At 40.3% G+C, this 12708-nt stretch overlaps 1 protein-coding gene across 6 annotated transcripts in view; it reads left to right on the top strand.

The window, feature by feature from the left end:
- The first annotated feature begins 226 nt into the window (after positions 1 to 226).
- The window catches only part of NPAS3 (neuronal PAS domain protein 3), a 1104268-nt gene continuing 1091786 nt past the window's right edge, over positions 227 to 12708 (top strand). For 4 of the 6 annotated variants that reach the window (XM_056820400.1, XM_007472508.2, XM_056820382.1 and 1 more), the window contains exon 1: positions 4551 to 5018. In XM_056820400.1, coding sequence (XP_056676378.1) covers positions 4969 to 5018 — 50 coding nt within the window. In that variant the 5' untranslated portion in view covers positions 4551 to 4968. Of the gene's footprint in view, positions 574 to 4550; positions 5019 to 12708 lie in introns of those variants that run through there. The other 2 variants (XM_007472507.2, XM_007472505.2) reach the window with 2 other exon arrangements.

The raw sequence follows: 12708 nt of genomic DNA, 5'->3' as shown, positions 1-12708 counted from the left end.
CTGGGATCTGGCGTTAGAGCAATTGCAGCTTCTGGTAGCAATACCACTAGAAAGAGGGGGACAGGACCAGCCTTCCCTCTTTTCCCTCCTCCCCCCCCACCCCGAAGAAAAACACCCTGACACGTTTCTCTGTTTGTAAGTCGCCAGGATCCCCTCCCGCTCCCACCCCCCCCCCCCCATTCCTAACCTCCTTCTCCCAGCACCCTCCACCCTACTCGCTCAGATCAAAGCGCCTCTCTCCCTCTAGTCGCTCACAGTGGCCGCCGCTCACTAATGGGATTGCAGGCTGGTGCCTGGCTCCGCTGCTGCTGCCGCTGCCGCTGCTGCTGCTGCTGCTGCCGCCGCCGCCGCCGGAGGGAGAGTCGCTGTCAGCTTTCGCCTAGACTCGCCGCGCCCGGGTGCTGAAGCCGCGGGGATGATCAGAATCTTCCCGGATTTCAGCGTGCAGGTGACGGCCGCAGCAGCCGGCGGGGCAGCTGCGGGGGTGCCGGCTGGGGCAGGCATGGGAAGAGCTACTACCGCAGCCAACGGCAACCCGCAAAACGTCCAGGGCATCACTTCCTACCAACAGCGGTGAGTAGTCAGGACAAGAGGACTGGGATTTTATTTTTCAAGGTTGGGGGGTGGGGGTGGGAGAGTGGGCGACGACTCTAATATTCACTTGCTTCTGTTTTGTTTTCTTTAACATAAATGCATATCTACATACATCAACAAGCTCCTAGCTATATGTGTATATATGTATATATATATATTTAATATAGAAAAAGGAGTGGGTAAGTGAAGGGGGGGATTCCGATTAAAAAGCACTCCAGTGTATTGTAGAAGTAAAATGGTCCCCCTAATACTCTTTTACCACCAGATCTCTTAGTCCCCCTTTCCCCTGCAAAGTAATCCACTCTCAGTCAAGTACTAGATCCGGTTCCAGGTTCTTGGCAAAGTTTAGGATCCCATCCCCTTCCAGTGGAATTTCTCAATGTCAGTTCCCGGGACAGGTCCCGCTCTAAGTGGCAGTCAGGGGTATAATTGATCACGGTAGACTGATTGATAATTTGTTTTCAAACAGAATAGGAACGATTTTCACGTGTAGCTGCAGACTTGCAATTCTGCATAATAGTGTTATCATGTCACCTGTTACTACGGGGAAATACAGCATGAAATCCGAGTCTACTCTGCACTGTGAAGTATTCATCTTAAACGCATTATAATGCAAATGTATAAGATGCAGAGACAGGGAGTTAGGAAGCAAATCTTCCCAAGTTAGAATAAGTAGTAAGTGAAAATGCAGTTGAAAGTCATCGTTGGTTTGATTTTTCCTTAAACCGTTATAGGTTTTTGCCAGAAACATCTCAAAACCATTTAACATTCAGTTCACCTTAGAAAGGAAAGGGGTAGGGGGAAATTCAGTCAACTGGTCCAGAACACTTAAGTTTTCCTTAAAAAGAATTTAGGTGGTCCAAGGCTTTAACGAAAATGTAATTCACAAAAGTGCAGCTGAAAAAACTAATAATACAGAATTAAATTTAAACATTCCATGAGATGGGAGAGTGCAGTTTTGTGTCCTTGAGATGTAAGAAGGGGGGGGGGGGGGAAGTGAAACTAAATATTTTTATTTCTACAATTGCATAGATATTGGACAAAATATATTCAATGGCATGTAACTTTAAACCTATAAATGCCACATAAATCAAAGAACAACTCTCTTTTAAAAAAAAATACACTACTTTAAACTTCACTGGTTTAGGAACCTTAGTTAAACCAACAGAATTTAAACCAAAAAGATAATGTCATTCTCCTTTATTTTATTTTTCCTACACAAGAATGAATGGGTTAGATCAGGCTTGGGGGCAAAGGGCAATTGAGTGTTTTCTAAGTTGATGTCCACTATATCAAGAATACTTCAGGAGACTTTTGTAAATACTTTTCTTATTACAAAATAAGTTTTAAAAGACATTCTTGGAAATAACTCAAAAGGATGCTTGGGTACTTTTCCTAGCCAAAGGGACTTTGGATTCAAATTTTTTCAACCTTGTTTCACTCCAGCGAACACCGGGACATTTAATACAAAAGATCTGGGAACCTTTCAAATATAAAGGACCAGAAAAGAGTTGGGTTAGTGGTTTTCCTTTTCATGGTCCCTGTATGATTTTTTTTTTTGGTCACATATAAGACATTTAAATGACAATAGGAACTGGCGGTCACTTTAACTAGGAAGTACAGGCAACAATCACAATAGTTTGGTCTGTGAAGTGGGGAAGTCAAGGGTCAGAAATGTCAGATTGGCTTTTAGACAAATGAAAAGAGTCTCTGGAGTGCTTAAGCTACCCAGTAATGTTCCAATTGGACAGCAAATGTATTTTCAGTGTGTTAGTTTGGTTTTTAATAGTCTGGTGCTGCCAGTTGTTTTCAAAATGAGGACAGAAATATAGTCATAAAAGAACAAAATTCTAGCTCAAGTTATGAATCTAATTGGTGCTCCTCTACTTGCTGAGATGTATTAAAGTTGTTGATCAGATTCCTTAAAAAGATTAAGCATCTTATGTACTTGAAACTGTGACTTAGCCCCAGATCCCATTTGCAGTTAAGAATTTATAAGACACAAAAACCCTAAATACCTCTTTTGCTCAGAATATACTTTTAACTATCCCCCTTTTGGGAGGGACATTATTCCTGAGGAACACAACCACATCTTTGAAATCTGTAGCTGTCTTGGTTACCTTTTTTCTGTTCCTGACCAAGCAGGGATGACACCTGTTACTTTCTAGTTTTATCTAATTCCAGGAAGAGAATTAGAGTTTCTGTAAAACAAATAGAATAAATTATATAATGTGCTTTTGTGTGTAAAGGGGGGAAAACAACTCTACTGTCCTCTGTCACTTCATTTGGAATTCAAACAAGCAAAGGGTCAAGCTGTCCAGTGAAGTGCAAAAGTCTGTCCTACTTTATGAGCAGGCGTCTCATAGGATTATTTTCTTCTGCTAGTCTTTTGGTGTGTAGAGGCAGCTTATGTGTACCCAAATTGATGGTAGTATTTTATTTACCTAAAAGGGTTGGGGACTGAGAGAAAGCAAATAGGAAGAAGGAAGGGAGGAGGAGACTTATTGCAGACCCCAGATAAAAATTCAAAAAAGTTGAGGCCTCTCCCTGCATTGTCACCTTCTGTGGAGGGAAAGCCTCTTTTTGAAGGGCTAATGTACCCTTGGTTCCTATGGCCAAAATTCCTAATTGGCAACTTTTTTATCCCCCTGCTGACCCTGGCAACTCTAATGTTCTGCCAACCCTATGATATTTCTTTAAATTTCAGAGTTACACTTCATCCCATCATACCTGTAAATTGTCTCCCTAAAGAAAATCCAAGTAGCATGAGGTCTAGGAATTGAAATACCATCTGCAAATAAAACATTCACTCTAGTGAAATCTCTCTCTCCCCAAGCCCAAGAATACAATTGAGTGACTTCTTAGATTTGAACTAAAAATTTTAAATCCTAATAATAGGAAGAGAATTGCAGATGTTTCTTTAACCTCCTCAGTCTTCTCTCCCTAAAAGAAGAATGTTACTCAAACCTCATTTTGTATGTATGGTGCCATATGACAACTGCACCCTCCGTGCAACAAGCTGTTCATAGTGTCCCAATTGCTTCTCACCCCCACCCACCCTCCCAGTTTGCATCTAAGTTAGATAGAATGTACTTTGAATTTCACAAACACAAACTTGCCTTTCCAAGCTGTGCCCAAATGCATACAATGCAGAGGGACACATGGGCTTTGGGACATGCCATTTATTTATCCTGTTGGGGCATGTTCTTACAAAGTGTATGTACTCTACACCGTATGGACAAAAGTATCTACTCAGATTGGCTATAGGTGATTTTTTTTTTATGTCTACATGCTTAGATATATACAATTATACATTTATTTTCTCTGCCTTGGAATGCATATTTGGAGCATGTGTCTCCCATTTCCTTTCTTTCTCTGTTGTTGCCTATGAGTCTCTTTTTTTTTTCCTACCCCTACCCCCCTATCCCCCTGGATCTGACACTCCAAAGAAGGGAAGTGTGTAAAACTGCAACTGAGTGGCGTTGTTGCGCCGGCAGCGGAGCTTCCCCGTCCCCTAACACATGGGAGAAAAAGGAGAGCAGAGAGTCAGCAGTGCTGGGGGGAAAGCAGCTGGAAAATGCCCAGAAATACTTTCACAGCGGTCAAGCCAGAAAACCCCTGACTCTGTCCTCTCCACCCCCTCCCCTAGCTTTCTCCACGCCTCCCTCTTACCCCCCCTCGCCTCCGGCCTAGGCCCCAGCTGCACCCCGCCGGTGGCGTGTGTGTCACACCTGCTGCCAAACCAAGGGTGTGTGTGTGCGTGTTTCTGTGTGTCTGTGTCAGTGTGTGAGAGGGGGCGATGTCCAGGGCCGGGCTGCCCGCGGGTGCTGCGCGCCTGCCTCCCCCTACTGCCGCTGCCTCCTCCGCTGCCGCTGCCGCCGCCTCCTCCTCCTCCTCCTCCTCCTCCTCCTCCTCCTCCTCCTCCTCCTCCTCCTCCTCCTCCTCCTCCGCCTCCTCCTCTTCCACCACCACCAACACCACCGCCGCCGCCGCCGCCGCCGCCGCCGCCACCACCACCGCCGGTCGCCTGTCTCTGCGCTGGGCATGTCTCGGGAGCCGGAGCTACCCGGGTTCTTTGCGCTCCGTGGCGCATGGACGGCGGCGGCGCTAAGCGAGGAGGCAGCAACCTGTGCCCGGGGGCACTTGCACCGCGAGGGGACCTCCGGCCGCCCGCAATGCTCTGGCCTCACTACTTTTCCGTAGCCTTCCAGTCCTACCACCATCGCTGCCGCCGCCTCTGCTGCTGAGACACACACACACGCACACATACACGCACACATACTTACACACATACACCCACCCTCACACACACCCCCAAATCAGGAGGGGGGGAAGAGAGAGGAAAAAAAAGTAAGAGGAAAAAAAATCAGGAAGATGGCGCCCACCAAGCCAAGCTTTCAGCAGGATCCTTCCAGACGAGAACGGTAACACTTTTCTGTTTATTGAACCTGCTGCTGTTGCTGCTGCTGCTGCTGTTGCTGCTGCTGCGGAGGCGGCCCCAGCTGCTGAGGGTGCTTCTACTGGTGCTGCTGCTGCCGTTTCTGCTGGGGCGGGCGCCGTCCGCTTTGCAGCTCCCCTTGTTGGGCCAGGAGCTCCTGGGGAGGATGTCTCTAAGCTCGCGGATAACCCGCTCGCTCGCGGGGCCAGTTAGCTTGAGCTCCCCCCCACCCCCCTCCAGTTCTCCAACCCCTCCCGTCTTGTCTACCGGGGCTGCGGCAGCGTATGGTGCAGCAGAAAGCGGCGGCAGCGGTAGTGTCAGCGGCAGCAGCAGCAGAGGCAGCGGCGGCAGAGGAGGGAGCAGCAGCGGCAGCAGCAGTGGCGGGCGGCGGCGGCAGCAGCAGCAGCAGCAGCAGCAACAGCAGCAGCAGCAACAGCAGCAGCAAGTAGCTTAGCAGTCGCACCTCCCGGCTCAGCGAATAGAGTGTCATGCTGAGGGAAAAAAAAAAAGAAAAGAAAAGAACAGAAAAGAAAGAAAGAAAAAAAAAGGAAGGGGGGGTGGTCTATGCGCAAGCAGCGGCAGGGGATGGGGGAGAACCTGGGGGATCCCCGGGGCCGCCGCCTCTGGTCCCTTGGCAGCTGCTCTCTAGGAAGGGAGTGGGGCTGGTGAGGGAGGAGGGAAAGCAGAGAGGAGGAGTGCGAATGGGGGGCGGGGGAAAGAGAAGCTTGCACCAGGCCCGCAATGTCTTTCTAAGGGGCCGTCTCTGTTGTGCCGTTCAAGTGCAGCTAGGCCAAGCTGAAGGAGATTGAGAGCTGTTCTGCTCAGCTCAACAAACTGTACCCTTAAAACCACAAAAACAACAAAATCAAGTTGTAGGTTTCCCAGACCTGCTCTCCACTCCTATTCTCTGCTCTTTCCCATATCAATCCCCCTACAAAACAAATAAAGCAAAAATAAAACACCAAACTACAAAACACCTCTGGCAACAGTTGGAGCATAAATTTCTCCAGTCCCTTCCATCACCTCTCCACTTTAGTTACTGTTTGGGGAATCCGTTTTTCAAAAAGTTTCTTCTGAGAATTCTATATCCAGATACGGAGCTCAGCCCATCTCTGTGAAGTTAGTTAAACTAGAGTACAAAAGGGAAAGGAGTTTGATTTCAAAATATAGGAAAATATCTAAGTCAATATTATTGTTAGACTTCAGTGACTAAGCTTCTATCTCCCCAGTGGTTTTACTCTTCTGCAGTCCATCCAGACTACTTTGTTTGGAATCCCATTTGCTATTAATTGACCCCATTAATGACATTAATTGCATATAGCAGATTGAGTTGAGCAAAGTGAATCTTTCTCACCCAATTTTGGAGGAAATGCTCAGTGGAAGCTATTTTGAAGTTAATCTGATGCTACCCTTTTATTCAAATAGCACATAACATAAATAGCAAATAGCATAAATACAGGCAAACTATATACCCATACAGACCAAGAGAAGAGTGATTGTTTTCCTCAGAATTAATTACATGTGAACTCAGGAAATCCTGTGGTTAATTGTAAAATTTAATTATCAGAGGACAGTTTTTATTTTTTGGTCATATGGTCTCTAATGTATGAGGTTCCAACAAAAGTTAACAGGGAGACTTCGAAATGCTTTAAAGACCTTTTATTGCATTATTTTATTCTTAAACTTGTCTCTTTAGGAGTTTTTAAAATCTTAATAGTGATATATATATTTATAAGTTCAGAAGTAGGTGTATCATCAATTGACTATTTTTGTGCCCTTGAGGACCACAGTGTAAAACATATTCTTGGTCGTATATGCAACTATATACCTATATGTGGGTATGAATATGTATGGACATACTATATACATGCACATATTTATTCCCTATTTCAATGTTTGCATGATCGATGTAATTGTTTTACTTAAATATCACTTGTTATTAGGTAACATGTCTTGATTTGAAATTTTTTGCTTCATAAGAAGCACTAAAGTTTTTATAATTTAGAAACCATAAAATCAACTTTTCTTTAGTTATCTTTAGATGTGAGTCCATCTTTTTATTTGAATAGCATTATTATATCAACATGATGAATTTTTTGAGAACAAAAAAACTGTTTGTAGACTATAACTTTCCTACCTTCATATCTTCCTTCCTTCTTCCTTTAACTTCACCCTTCCTTCCTTCCTTCCTTCCTTCCTTCCTTCCTTCCTTCCTTCCTTCCTTCCTTCCTTCCTTCCTTCCTTCCTTCCTTCCTTCCTTCCTTCCTTCCTTCCTTCCTTCCTTCCTTCCTTCCTTCCTTCCTTCCTTCCTTCCTTCCTTCCTTCCTTCCTTCCTTTTTTCTTTTTAAACCTAGTGTTCTATTAGTAGTGAGTGTATTTGCTGGGACAGCTCCAGTAATCTCTCCAGCAGAAGCATATTTGTGTGCCATTTTGGGAATTTCTCTGAGATAGGAATCTTGAAGATAGAATTAATTTCTAGGGGAAACTTCATAGCCTGTGCATGAGTGCTTTCTTTATCACCTGTCTCCATTTGGCATTCGAAGAAGGTAAATCAAAGTGCGCGATTTGTTATTCTGCTCCACTTGAGAGCTGAACTAAATAACACTTGGTCTGAAATTCTGATTGAAGTTGTAGGAGGATATACTGTATTTAATTTAATGCCCTTTAATAGCATCTTCTTGTTCAGCTCTGATGCTGTCATTTTAAAGGTTGGATCAGAGTAGGCTTACCCTGTGGGGAGTGGGAGGAGTAATAAAAGGGAAAAGGAAGGGGTGATGTTAAGGAAAGGAAAGAGTTGTAAACTACATTCTTAAAACAGCAATAACTACAAACTTGGCCTGCCATAGCCAAACAGTTGTGTGCCCTAAGGGCTCTCTTTGTGATTAGGGTTTAAAAGGTTCCTAACACTTTAAGCATAAACATTGCTTGTGTCAGTTGATTTGATTTTTGTAAAAAGAAATGGGATGTCAGATGGTTTGTAAAGTATCAGCTTGCTCTTTGTAGTTATTTGCTACAGCAAAATATCGTCTCAACATTTATGGCCATCTTCTTGAAACTTTAATAATAATTCAGGACAACTGTTGCATTCAAGTATGTCTTTAAAAAGACTACTTATGTGCTAGTTTTAGGTTCTGTTCTGTGCTTGGCAGATGAAAGATGGCCCCAAATTAGAGATTTCATAAAAGTTTCTGCTTTAGTAAACATTTATTACTGTTCAAATGAAGTAATCATCAGAAACCTCTAGAGGAAAAAATTGCTTTAAAATAACTTTTCTTTATTTATGACGGGAAAGTATTAATGCACCACAAAAGACTTTTTCTTATTTATTGATATGAACCAAAATTTGGATTAAAGTGTTTTCCTATGTCATTGTCCTTGGCTAAGGCAAAGTGTAGCTTAATTTTTTTCTTGCACATTCATGTTACCTATGCAAATCCCAAAAGAACAATTTAAGAATTTATAAATGTAAACAAGAATGGATTTCTTTTCAACTTCAGTAGGCTGCCGATTATACAACTTTAGACTAGATTCCCCTCCCATTATGTGGATGTATAACCACGAAAATTGGAGAGAAGTATCATATAGATGATATGCTACTAGTTTGCAAAGCATATCACATATCATAGCACTATTGGTTTAAAGTAAAGGGAAAAAAAACCACCTTTTTTTGGGTGGTATTTCTACAGCATAAGCTTAAACACAGAAGTGATAAATGATGATATGCATTGTCTAACACTTGCTTTTATATAAATAGCTCCACAAGATTGCTTAAATGATAATCGAAAATATGAAATAGGGTGGCCTTCATATCACAAGGCCAAGGGTCTACAAATGGAAAAAACTGAAATAATGAAATATTTCCAAGGCAACAGACTGTCAACAAGAACTGTAATGCATGAGCATATCATAGAGCTAGCTACCAGAGAGGATATTAGATCTTATAGCTTTAGAGCCAGGAGTTATAATGACCTTTATTAAATAGCACCCTCCCACATTACAGCATCCTTTCTGATTTCTGATTTATGGATTTCTAGTCATAGAGCTATACAAAATTTGAAATATGTCAGCCTCTGGTCTTGATTTGTTATTAAAAACAACCCTAGAATTGACATTAGTTGGGGCTTATATTTGCTTAGGATTTGATAAAGACACAATGTATATTGGGATTTTTTCAGTGCCTAATGGGATCCAAAGTAAATTTTTGTCCTTAGTGACTTTTTTCACATTATTTCACACATAACTTTTTTGTTTCTTACTAAGTTATGTGAAGTTCATATCTCTTTCAGCAACAAATACTGTGAGAAATATGTTGCATAGTAAATATGTCCCAGGAAATTGAACAATTTGATATTTTAGGGATATTAATTTTGAGTTTCTCCTTCAATGTGCTACATTAATTTTAACACAGTGTCACAACGGTAGCACCCAGTAGTAGAGCTATTTTTAAGAGAATGTCAGAATTTCCATTAACCCCTTGACTCTTTTCTCTCTGCCTCAGTTTTTAGTCTGTGATCCACTGGAGATTTCAAATCATATTGGTTTGAAACTGGACATTAGGAATGCCAGTCATATGGAAATTTTGTTTCCCTGTCAGACATGTTATATTCTTTTAAAAAATTAGTTTGAGCATTCAAACAAGTCAATTCTTTTTTTTTTTTTCAGTTCTGCAGACCTTTATCTTTTGAGATACAGAAAGGGAACATTGTCCAATTTTTTTTTTCAAAATCACTTTATAACATGTTCCCTGACAGGTCTTCCCACAATGCACTTTATAATAACATTAAGTACTCAACTCTTAATTTTCTTCTTATTTCTCTATATCTCTTGTGATACTCTCCCCTATGCCAAGCTCCACTGAACTCAAGTCAGAATTAAACCCAGATCAGAACAGAGCAACCAGACCCTTATGTCCTATTGGCAGAGTCTTAAGAACTAGTTGAAAGGTGAAACATGTGGTGGAAAATATTTGGTTGTGAGCCTATGCAACTGCAACTAGCCACTTTGACTATGCATTGCTGTTATGTTGACTAAACTGTCAGACCACTTATTTAGGTGTTGTATAGACATATCTTAATTGCTCCAATTGAACGTGGCTGGAACAGTAAATAAAATTATTAAGTCGGAAAAAGATAAAATAGTTTTGTTTTAAATCTACTTTTAAAATTTAAACGTTACAAAAGTTTGTCATAATGGAATTTCAGATTTATTATTTCAAATAAGTTATACATGTTTGATTTGAAAAAAAATTTTGAGTTTAGGGAAAACATGTTAATGTTTGCTTTTTACTTAATGCCAATTTTGTATTTTCAAAATAATGATGAATCTTTTTCATCATTGGATGTCATAATAAACCAACTGTAACTGAATGTTATTTTTATTGCACCAAGCCCCATTAGTGTGAATAGGATGTTTGGACTATTAAGTTTGATAGAAACTTACATAGTTAGAATAATTTGTAGTAATATTAGTAAGACTACAGTGCATAAACAGGATTGGCTTGGTAAGAGAAAAGTGATTGCTTGTATGTCCAAAATACCTATGGTAATGACAAGACCAAACACTCTGTATAGAGTTCTTGTGTAGCTAGATTTACATTGTGGGAAAAGTTCTACTTATTTAAATGGGATATGTGTGTCCTTGATTTTAAAACTCTGAAGAGCAAGAAAGTATTCATTATTTTACACAGTGTCCATAACATAAGTACTTAGCATTCATTCATTCACCAGAATTTATTGGGCATAGTATTATGATAGATCCTAGTGTATGCTTAGGGTTTCTTTCATCCCAGGAAAATATCTACCCTGAATGCAAAGTTGTATTATTATTTAAAATATAAATAAATACAGAAAGGCAGTGGATATTCTTCTCTTTCTACTTGACTGTATTATGAAATACTCACCAATTATCTCCTAAAAGAGATCACAACATGAAAATTCTCAGGAATATTTTAGCCAAATTCCAGAGCTCCCAGATAAAGGAAATAATATAGTAAGCATCTAGAAAGAAACAATTCAGATATCATAGATCCATAGTCAGGATAACAAAGAATTTAGCAGCTTCTACATTGAAGGATCAGAGGGCTTGGAATGATGGTAGTCGGGATTATTACCTTCTGAAATTGGCTTTTTATGCCAATGGTCAATGTCATCTAGGAGTAGTTCAAGTAACTTATACTTTAGGTTAATATTTGTTTACAAAGCTGACTTGAGATGTTTTGGCAGAATTAAGGAGAATAGATTCTATATAACTAAGCAAAATAATAGTGAATGGAAAGGATTTTGTGATAGGAACACCTTATACAAAAATAAGTAGTGTATGCAAATATGAAAGTTACCCCAGTGTAGCATGCACAGTCTGACAGATCTCTCAAGCCAAGGATTTTTGAATGAAAGGTGAAGTGCTCACAAAGGCTTTATACTATATTATACTAATACTATAAGTACTGATCTAGCTCTGCTATACATTGGTCCTGGGAGGGCTTTCAGAAAATCAGATAATCTCTTTGGATGCCTGAAAGTAATAGTTTTACAAAGTAATAGTGTGAATCCATGTTGTACCAGAGATAGGAGGCTACTGTTCGCCCCCTTTGTTTTGGTGTCATTGCTATATCATTTACTATTAATTTTCTTGCTTTGGTAGTAATGAATTAGATGCTTGGGGTGTTTGTTTTGACTCCTACCCATTTCTATATAGCTGCATTTACACACTAACTGGCAAAACCAACACTTAATTAATTTAGTAGATTCATTAATCATGCCCATTTCCAAGACTTTGTGGTCAAATTGACCAGTATTTTGGTGAATACTACTAGTGCCATAAATAGTGACTCATCATTTTGTATGAAAGTTATGGCTAGAATAGTTGGCCACCAGCAAACTGAAATACCAACTACAAAGCATGAGCCAAGTAAAAAAATTATAAACAATAACTTTAAATTTCCTCTCTGTGTACCACTTGATTGTGTATCAACTTATGACCAATTAAGGTTAGTCAGACATGGAACAAGCTTTCTAAGTTCTGATTTAGCAGAATTATTTTTTCAGAAAACTTTTTGATACCTGACTATATATCTCTGTTCACTGACAAATAGAGATTAGACATGTCATTGTTGAAAGCATTTGCATTTCTCAGATGCAATATTGGCAATCATATTTGTATTTCTTTGACAAAGTAATATTTAAAAACACTTTTAAAGGGCACAGGATATAGATAATTACCTTAGCATCTGAAAGTTCTGAATTTTATTGATATACCATAATTAAAGAATCATGTTTAAGCCAAGAAAACCAAGCTTTCATATATAGAACCTTGGGTCACCCAGGGTTTTTTATAGTCATAAAACCTTACTGGGATTCTTCATCACCTGTATCATGAAGGACCTCAGTAAAATGTTAAGGGAAGAGATGGAACAGCTCTACAATAGTCAGTAAGAAGCATGAGTAAAAGATGGAAGGCAAAATTTTAAAGTCCTTAGATCTTCTTAAAATAAACAGTATCTGATTATGTTAGTTAATTATCATCCATCTTTTTCATGCAGGGTGAAAATGATCTGACTTTGATACATAGGTTAAATACAACTAACACTCAAGAAATACACTATTTGTTTTAAAAAGTAGCATAACACAACATTACTGGATCTCTATCCTTAAGTCTAGGTTATTGAGTGATATCCTTTT

This window comes from Monodelphis domestica, chromosome 1, assembly GCF_027887165.1.
Source record: "Monodelphis domestica isolate mMonDom1 chromosome 1, mMonDom1.pri, whole genome shotgun sequence".
Taxonomy (NCBI): domain Eukaryota; kingdom Metazoa; phylum Chordata; class Mammalia; order Didelphimorphia; family Didelphidae; genus Monodelphis; species Monodelphis domestica.
The sequence above is the reverse complement of the archived record's forward strand: the minus strand, read 5'-3'. Positions and strand labels throughout refer to the sequence as shown.